General features: G+C 49.3%; 2 protein-coding genes across 5 annotated transcripts; one reads left to right on the top strand and one right to left on the bottom strand.

Moving 5' to 3' along the window:
* Nucleotides 1-1,817: 1,817 nt before the first annotated feature.
* On the bottom strand, nucleotides 1,818-3,504 carry SAT2 (spermidine/spermine N1-acetyltransferase family member 2). 2 transcript variants are annotated; one of them, XM_055396434.2, is made up of 6 exons: nucleotides 3,142-3,504; nucleotides 2,918-2,969; nucleotides 2,702-2,785; nucleotides 2,501-2,602; nucleotides 2,326-2,366; nucleotides 1,818-2,191 (listed from the first exon to the last, which is right to left on the bottom strand). In XM_055396434.2, exons 1-6 carry the CDS (start codon nucleotides 3,205-3,207, stop codon nucleotides 2,024-2,026), a joined length of 513 nt encoding a protein of 170 aa, XP_055252409.1. In that variant the 5' UTR covers nucleotides 3,208-3,504; the 3' UTR covers nucleotides 1,818-2,023. The 2 variants fall into 2 exon arrangements, with proteins under 2 accessions (XP_055252409.1, XP_055252413.1); XM_055396438.2 differs by lacking the exon at nucleotides 2,702-2,785.
* An 80-nt stretch (nucleotides 3,505-3,584) lies between these two features.
* Nucleotides 3,585-8,179, top strand: SHBG (sex hormone binding globulin). Of its 3 annotated transcripts, none has more exons than XM_055396451.2 (10): nucleotides 3,585-3,777; nucleotides 3,986-4,283; nucleotides 4,446-4,650; nucleotides 4,812-4,903; nucleotides 5,700-5,889; nucleotides 6,357-6,518; nucleotides 6,756-6,915; nucleotides 7,032-7,168; nucleotides 7,547-7,754; nucleotides 8,005-8,179. In XM_055396451.2, the coding sequence occupies exons 2-10, from the start codon at nucleotides 4,216-4,218 to the stop codon at nucleotides 8,151-8,153; spliced, it is 1,371 nt and encodes a 456-aa protein (XP_055252426.1). In that variant the 5' UTR covers nucleotides 3,585-3,777; nucleotides 3,986-4,215; the 3' UTR covers nucleotides 8,154-8,179. The 3 variants fall into 3 exon arrangements, with proteins under 3 accessions (XP_055252426.1, XP_055252436.1, XP_055252443.1); XM_055396461.2 differs by having other exon boundaries at nucleotides 7,616-7,754; XM_055396468.2 differs by lacking the exon at nucleotides 3,986-4,283.
* Nucleotides 8,180-8,402: the final 223 nt, after the last annotated feature.

Here is an 8,402-nt window from a genome sequence, read left to right on the forward strand (position 1 = left end):
TGATTCCAGCTCCTGCTTCTTCCAGCCCAGTGTTCCTCATGATGTACTCTGCCTATAAGTTAAATAAGCAAGGTGACAATATACAGCCTTGACATACTCCTTTTCCTATTTGGAACCAGTCTGTTGTTCCATGTCCAGTTCTAACTGTTGCTTCCTGACCTGCGTACAGGTTTCTCAAGAGACAAGTCAGATGGTATTTCCATCTCTTTAAGAATTTTCCACAATTTATTGTGATCCACACAGTCAAAGGCTTTGGCATAGTCGATAAAGCAGAAATAGATACTTTTCTGGAATTGTCTTGCTTTTTCAATGATCCAGTGGATGTTGGCAATTTGATCTCTGGTTCCTCTGCCTTTTCTAAAACCAGCTTGAACATCTGGAAGTTCATGGTTCATGTACTGTTGAAGTGTGGCTTGGAGAATTTTGAGCATTCCTTTCCTAGCATGTGAGATGAGTGCAATTGTGCAGTAGTTTGAACTTTCTTTGGCATTGCCTTTCTTTGGGATTGGAATGAAAACTGACCTTTTCCAGTCCTGTGGCCCCTGCTGAGTTTTCCAAATTTAATGGCATATTGAGTGCAGCACTTTCACAGCATCATCTTTCAAGATTTGAAATAGCTCCACTGGAATTCCATCACCTCCATTGGCTTTGTTCGTAGTGATGCTTCCTAAGGCTCACTTGACTTGGCATTCCAGGATGTCTGGCTCTAGGTGAGTGATCACACCATCATGATTATACTTACTTACAAAAAAGTAAGTATACAAAAGTATACTTTTTTTGTATATTTTTTCTGTGTATTCTTGCCACCTCTTCTTAATATCTTCTGCTTCTGTTAGGTCCATACCATTTCTGTCCTTTGTTGTGCCCATCTTTGCATGAAAAGTTCCCTTGGTATTTCTAATTTTCTTGAAGAGATCTCTAGTCTTTCCCATTCTATTGTTTTCCTCTATTGCTTTGCATTGATCACTGAGGAAGGCTTTCTTATCTCTTCTTGCTATTCTTTGGAACTCTGCATTCAAATGGGTATATCTTTCCTTTTCTCCTTTGCCTTTTGCTTCTCTATTTTTATTTGTCCCTTCTAACTTTTCTACAACAAACCTGCATGACTTGTAATAAAATAGTATGAAAGTGGGAAATGAGTCTGTTTCCCTTCTTGTCTCCATGGATCCTAAAGGTTTATTTTAGTTCTACTAAACTGAAAATAAAGACTTTGTGACTTTTGAAAAAGAAAAAGCACTCCCTAGCTTCGTGGATTTTTTTTTAAATTGGGGTGAGTGGTCCTTCCTAGTGTCCCTGAAATGCGGCCACCAGGTGGCAGCCTGCTCCATTTATTGAGTTGGTGGGCCTGGCTCAGTCTTAAATTCCATAAACCCAGGCTAGATGTGGCAGGCCTTTGTCTAGATCCCAAACCTGACCAACAAGCCTGACGCGCAAGCTGATTCCTTCTCTTCTTTTTCTATGTACCACAGGCCAGAGTCAGTACTCTAGTCTATTGAGGGTAAAAGTCATCTTGTTGTTTAGTCACTGAGTTGTGTCCGACTCTTTTGTGAATCCATGGATTCTCTTCAGTCCATGAGATTTGCCAGGCAAGAATGCTGGAGTGGGTGGCCACTTCCTCCTCCAGGGGATCTTCCCCACCCAGGGATTGAACATGCTCTCCTGTATTGGCAGGCGAGTTCTTTACCACTGAGCCATCAGGGAAGACCAGAAGTCATCTTAGGCCCACTTTTACCCCCAGGAGCAACATCCACTGACCAGAATGCTGAGGCAGGGGAGATGAATGAAGCTTATGGAATCCTCAATTTCTTCTACCCAACACCACATCAACATACAGGAGGAATTCTCATTTATTTTTCATGCTTAACAAGGAGGTGGGAAGGCCTGCCTCTTCCTCACTTCTGCTCTTTCTATCTGGGAATATTCACCTCCGACCCTCCTTCCCTTCCTTCAGGGAGGCAGTCTCTAAGGAGTGTTCAGTTTGTGGGGATGGAGCAGCTGAAACAGAGATCCCCCAGGGGTGGCATCACTTTCCTGCCAACTCCCTCATCGCCTCGCCTTCAAAGCGAAAGCAGTGCCAGCCTTCAGCTTCTGTCAGATCTTGGGCTCCGAGGGCCTTGTACAAGTCCATAGCCCTCTTGTTCCAGTCCAGGACTGCCAGGCGTAACTGGGAGCAGCCCTTATCCAAAGCCACCTGTGAGAGAAGACACTGCTTACTTTCCTGGGGTCAAAAAGGAAAAGACTTTCTCACCCTCCATTCAACCCAGGTGCCTCCCATACAGCTCAGCTTTGCCAGGGCCCAACTCCTAGTGCCATCCCTCTCCTCACCTCAGCCACTTTTTTGATTATTTTGGAACCAATCCCCTGACCTGATGTGGGGAGAAAAAAGAAGGATTGTCTGAGTTGAAGAGGAGCAGCAAAGGTCATAAGCTAGGATTAAGAGACAAGGAATGGTGGTCCCTTCACGGGTTGCTTTTCTCCCATCCTGGCCTCTTCCCAGTACCTCGATATTCTGGCTTCACATAGATGTCTTCTAGATAAATATTTCTTCCCTTCCATGTGCTGTAGCTGAAGTAATAGAGCCCATAGCCCACCACACAGGGCCCTGCCAGAGAGAAAAAGAAGGATCAGGCCTCTGGGCACCTGGGGGAGAGACCTTTGAGGCTGACTGGAGAGGGCACCTCCAAAGTTGGGGTATTTTTACCCTGTGGCTCCCCCGGTGCAGAAAGAATCTCTGCCACCAAACAATGATAGAAAGGAGTCTCTCCAAAGCCATCTGCTCTCAGGGCTGCAGAGATCGGGTTTGGGATAAAGAGAGAAAGAAGGATTGGGTGTGTGCCCAGCCTGCAGTTATTGCCTGGGGAGCCCATCCTTCATTTCCTCCCCAGCCTCCATCAGGACTCAGGAGTTGGGTCCCTACCTTCTTCACTGATCTTCACCTGGTCTGAGAGTTTCTCGTACTCAGCGAGTTCCTACAGCGTGGGGATAGAGGCTAGATGAAGGCAGGAGGGCCTCGCTGCTCCCTCAGCAAGACCTCAGGGTGCGCTCCTCCCTCTGCGCCCACTTCCTCCTCCTCCACGCCCCCCACCCCAGCCACTCTGACCCTCCCTTTTGGGACCCTGGTTTCCAGCGGGCAGTCCTCACCCGAATCAGCCTCAGGATATTTCCACAATCTCCCTCTTTGGCTTCTCGGATCATCACGAAAGCCATCCTGTTCCCCAACGTCAGGGACCGAAGTCCAGGATCCCCACTTCCGTTCTGCAGGGAGGGGAGACGAGCAACTCGGACCCTTTAAGGGGCCTACAAATTCGGATCCCCGAAAGCCGTGGGAATGGTGGGGAGCGGATCCCCGAAAGCCGTGGGAATGGTGGGGAGCGAGGCGGTGGGGGCTCCGGGGGCTGGGAAGCTGAAGCCCGATTCTGGCTACTGCGGAGGGAGAAGTAGGACTAAGTGGTCCTCACTGTCTGGGCGCCCCTAATTTCGCCCCCGCCAGCGCGCACCTGCCAGCCAATCAGCTTGCAGAACGGGTTTGTCCCCACCCCCGCCCCCCCCCCGACTCTGCCCCACCGTGGCCTAGTCCCGTGACCGCGCCCGTGGGCGGGGGTCAAGGCTGTACTGCAGCGGCTTTCTCGTCCGAGTTATCTGGGTGTTCCAGCCTCCAGTGGAGAAACCCCACGGCTTCAAAGTTACCTCTTTCTTTAACTGAAGAGTGCAGTGATTATCTGCTCTTCCCTTCGCTCAAACTCACCCATTCCAGCCCACCCAGACTCCAGACTCGGGGTGAGCCCCAAGACCTCCAGCTCTTTCCTACTGGCTCAAAGTGTGACTTCTTCTGGGGGCATTTATATTTTAAAATGGGTTAGGGAAAGAGGGATGAATTTCTATTGGTAAATGGTTAGGCGTTGTGGTAAACGGAGAAGATAACTGGGGGTGGGAGGCAGAACTCCTAGTATCCACTGAATCACACTCGGAGACAATCCCTCCCTAGCAGGCAAGCCCCAGAGGCCTGGGAAAACACCGAGGGAGGAGCTCACAACAGATACCAGGCTTTGAATCTGCATTATCTCCATTCATCCTCCTTCACATTGACCCCAGGAAGTAGGTATTACTTTTCACATTTTGCAGACAGGACACTAAAGCACACTGGTAGGGTGACTTGTCCACAGCCATCCAGCTGGTGTTTGGGATTCCATGTCTCAGCTCTAGACCTTATAGAAGATGCTACTTGGGGAGCCCGGCAGGAGTGTTTCTAGATCTCGTGTGTGTCATCAAGGCAGCCTCTGCAGGTAGGCTTGGAGGACCCAGGCAGGAGTGTGCAAGTGAGGTGTCCGCTCCCAGCTCATAAAGTTGCCCAGCAGTGGGGGAGGGCAGGGGAGAAACTCTGTCTCTCACTCCGTTTGTCCTCAGAGGGTCAGTGGCCCTGTCTCCTGCCCCCCTTCTTCCCCCAGGGCAACCTTTAACCCTCCAACAGCCATGTGGAAGGCTGCCTTCCCCCACGCATTTGCCCCAGAGTCATTGGAGGCTAAAAGAGGACTGCAGCTGATTATGGTGAGCAGAGGTCCATTGGCCATTTGGCATGGGCTACTGCTGCTGCTGTTGCTACTGCTTCCCAGCCACGGAGGACCGGCCCTGAGACCTACTCTCCCCAGCCAGGTGCAGGAGTGGGACAGGGTGCTCTGCCCTGCATGTGTTTCAGTGGGCTACGTTGGGGCTTTGCCCTCTTCTTTGCTTTCCTCCTCTGGCCTGGTAGCAATGCCTCTCCCTCCATCTGTCTCAGGCATGTCCTTATTTCGGCTTACTTTTCTCTTCAACAGACAACTGAAGCCTCTCCTGCTCTGCACCTCAGCAATGGCCCTGGACAAGAACCTGTTACCATTATGACCTTTAACCTCACCAAGATCACAAAGTATGAGATTGACCTAATTCTTTGACCACGTCTCCTGACATCACCCTCTCTCCATCAGCTCCTCTTTTTTTTTGCTTTATTTAATTGAAGTATAGTTGATATACAGTGTTGCATTTCTGGGGTACAGCAAAATGATTCAATTATATATATTTATAAAACATGTTGTATATATATATTCTTTTTCAGGTTATTTTGTATTATGGCTTATTATAAGATATTGAATATAGTTTCCTGTGTTATACAGTATGACTGTCGACTATCTATTTTATATATAATAGCTTGTGTCTGTTGATCCCACACTCCCAATTTATCCCCCCAACTTTCGCCCTTTGGCAGCTGTGAATTTGTTTTCTGTGACTGTGACTTGGTTTTGCAAATAACTTCGTTTGTATCAGTTTGTAAATTCCACATGTAAGTGATAGCATATGGTGTTTGTCTTTCTCTGTCTACTTTACTTCATTTAGTATGATAATCTCTAGGTCCATCCACGTTGCATTGTTTCGTTCTTTTTATGGCTGAATATATTCCATTGTGTGTGTGTGTGTGTGTATACCATGTATATATATATATATATATAATGTATGTATGTGGATGTATGTGTATATACCATGTCTTCTTTATCCATTCCTCTGTTGATGGACCTTTAGGTTGCTTCCAAGTCCTGGCTATTGTAAACAGTGCATCAGTCCCTCTCTTTTCCCTATCTCTCTGTCCTTCTCTCTACCTGAACTCCTCCTCCCTCAACTTCAAGTCTGCACTCAAAGCGCACGCAGTCCTTCCTTTCATGTCCTTCCAGAATCTCCTCCTCTTTTGAGTTTCGGACTTGGGATCCAGAGGGAGTGATTTTTTATGGTGATACCAACCCAAAGAATGACTGGTTTATGCTGGGACTTCGGGATGGCAGGCCTGAGATCCAGCTTCATAATCACTGGGCTCAGCTTACAGTGAGTGCTGGACCCCGGCTGGACGATGGGAGGTGGCACCAGGTAAGCCAGATTTGGTCCTGAAGAAGGGATATCTCAAGCTGGTCTGAGGAAGGGAACGGAACCAAGTTATTAGGCATCCCTCTACCACTATCACCACATTGAATCCACACTGAAGTCCTATGAAGTTGCTATTCTTGTCCGCATTTTTTTCAGAAGGGAATTTTGAGGCTTAGTCAGTTTGTAAGTGATAGGTCCAGAGTGAGCTTGGGGTACCAGCTCACCCTTCAAGTACATATTCTTTCTGCCAGACTAGACTACCTCTCTTAGGTTCCAGGTTTGGTTTGGTTTGGTTTTGGTTGATGGTTGTTCAGCAGTTAGTTGTGATTTGGGATTATCGTGATAGGAGGTGAGCTCGAGTCTTTCCACTCTGCCGTATTCAGTATGGTATATTCTAGATCACCTCTGAATAAAGTGGTAGAGGCAGGCTCCAGGGACCTCTGATTCCTCTTCTCTTTTCCTTCTCGCAGGTGGAAGTGAAGATCCATGGGGATTCCTTGCTACTCAGGGTGGATGGGGGTGAGGTGCTGCGTCTGAGACAGGTCTTTGGACAACTGGCCAACGATTCCCAGCTCATCATGAGGATTGCACTGGGTGGACTGTTGTTCCCTGCGTCCGACCTCCGGTTGCCGGTAACTGCATCCCAGGGTTAGGAACCGTGACCAAAGCTGATAAAGCATTGCTGACTGGGTGGCCATAGGGATCTGCATCTACACATTTCAAGGAGAGGGGATGGGGTGAAAGATGCATGGGGGAGGGCAAATACTTGGGTCTTAGAGGGGAATAAACAGGGTGGGGAGGCTGAGACTGGGGCTCAGATATCCTGATTCCAACATCCTCTCCATTTTCCCTCCTGCCATGGGCTCCAGCTGGTCCCTGCCCTGGATGCCTGCCTGCGCCAGGATAACTGGCTGGACCAACAGGCCCAGACCTCGGCGTCTGTCCCTACTAGTGTCAGAAGCTGTGCTGTAGAGTCTCAACCTGGAATATTCTTCCCTCCAGGGACTGGCGCAGAATTTGGTCTCCAAGGTAAAATCTATTTTTCCCTCCATGACCAGCTCTGTGTCCATCTCCCTCCACCACTAGCCCCTTCTCTCTATGAATCCCTAGCCTTAAGACCTCAGGAGGATTGTTTCTACCCCCAGAAATTCCCCGGCCTCATGCAGAGCCCTGGGCCTTCTCCTTGGACCTGGCACTCCAGCTGGCAGCAGGTTCAGGCCGCCTCCTTGCTCTTGGGACACCAGAAAACCCTTCTTGGCTCAGCATCCACCTTCAAGATCAAGTAAGGCAGGGGATGTTGCCTGTACTCAGTGGAGCCTAGGAACAATGGGAGAAAAGGGAATTCCAAAATGTCAACAGTATGAAGGCTTCGGGAGGTGGGGGGAGTGCAGAGACACATATTAAAGCTGCCCACAGCAAGTAGATGACCTTTACTTAGATTATATATTTTCTTGGGAGTGGGTATGGTTTTATAGAAGGCCGAGACAGGAGAGCTGAGGCAGGACTGGGGTGGTGGGAATGGCCAGAGATAGATAGACTGGATAGACATAGATAGTGTGACTGAGAGGAAGAATCCAGGCAGCCAGGGATGGGGCTACGAGGAGTAGGTGCAGTTCATTCTCCCCTCCCCCACTTATGTCCCTTCCCACACACTCTGCAGAAAGTGGTGTTGTCTTCTGGGTCGGGGCCAGGGCTGGATCTGCCCCTCATCTTGGGGCTCCCTCTTCAGCTGAAGTTGACGGTGTCCGGGGTGATTTTGAGCCAGGGGACAAAGAAGGAGATCCTTGCCCTGCCTCCCACGGGCCCTGGCTCCCTCCTTGATCTCTGGGTCCAGCCGCAGGGGCGTCTCTTCCTAGGTGCTTTGCCAGGTAAGAACGAGTGATGTTGAAGATTCTCAGCACACCATGGGAAATGGCTAAGGGCAGGGGGAGAAGCGGGAAGGGGCACATTTTTAGGGGAAAGAAACCTCTGGGAGGGAAGAGGAAAAGAGAGAGGATAAGGGGGTAGTGGGAGGAAGTGCTTCCAAATATTTAGGTTGGAGAACTGAAAAAGTGGGGAGGAGCTTCTGGATCCAGGTCCCCCCACCCCCAATATCCCCTCCATGCTCCCTCCCTCTAGGAGAAGCTGCTTCTGCCTCCTTTTGCTTGGATGGCCTTTGGGCACAAGGCCAGAGTCTGGACATGGACCGGGCCCAGAGCAGAAGCCTGAACATCTGGACTCACAGCTGTCCCCAGAACCCAGGCAATGGCAGTGACACCACCCATTAAATCCCCACCTAAGAACCTCCTTTGAATGTCACTCTTTCATTTATTCAGCGAATAAATGAAGTATCTGCAATGTGCCAGGCACTGTGCTGAGCACTGAGTCTTATGGAGGAGCAAAACTAACCCTGCTTCCTGTCCTCTCGGTGCTGTGGTTCCCTGGGGGAGGCAGACATCCATCAAAGACTAACAAGTGAGTAGATAATTGGAAACTCTGATAAGTACCATAAAGGAGCAGTCAGAGACCTGAGAAAG

The sequence above is a fragment of the Moschus berezovskii genome, chromosome 20, assembly GCF_049115385.1.
Source record: "Moschus berezovskii isolate FMDL1 chromosome 20, NW_MosBer_1.0, whole genome shotgun sequence".
Classification (NCBI taxonomy): Eukaryota; Metazoa; Chordata; class Mammalia; order Artiodactyla; family Moschidae; genus Moschus; species Moschus berezovskii.

What these genes read in the sequence shown, in the direction of transcription:
- SAT2 (XM_055396434.2), bottom strand. Translation starts at nt 3,207, where the DNA reads ATGGCTTTCGTGATGATCCGAGAAGCCAAAGAGGGAGATTGTGGAAAT. An exon ending in TGCACCGGGGGAGCCACAGG is followed by an intron (nt 2,603 to 2,701) that starts GTAAAAATACCC and finishes TCTCTCTGGCAG; the next exon opens with GGCCCTGTGTGGTGGGCTAT. An exon ending in TGTGAAGCCAGAATATCGAG is followed by an intron (nt 2,367 to 2,500) that starts GTACTGGGAAGA and finishes TCCCCACATCAG; the next exon opens with GTCAGGGGATTGGTTCCAAA.
- SHBG (XM_055396451.2), top strand. Translation starts at nt 4,216, where the DNA reads ATGCTACTTGGGGAGCCCGGCAGGAGTGTTTCTAGATCTCGTGTGTGT. An exon ending in GCATCCACCTTCAAGATCAA is followed by an intron (nt 7,169 to 7,546) that starts GTAAGGCAGGGG and finishes CACACTCTGCAG; the next exon opens with AAAGTGGTGTTGTCTTCTGG. An exon ending in CTTCCTAGGTGCTTTGCCAG is followed by an intron (nt 7,755 to 8,004) that starts GTAAGAACGAGT and finishes CCCTCCCTCTAG; the next exon opens with GAGAAGCTGCTTCTGCCTCC.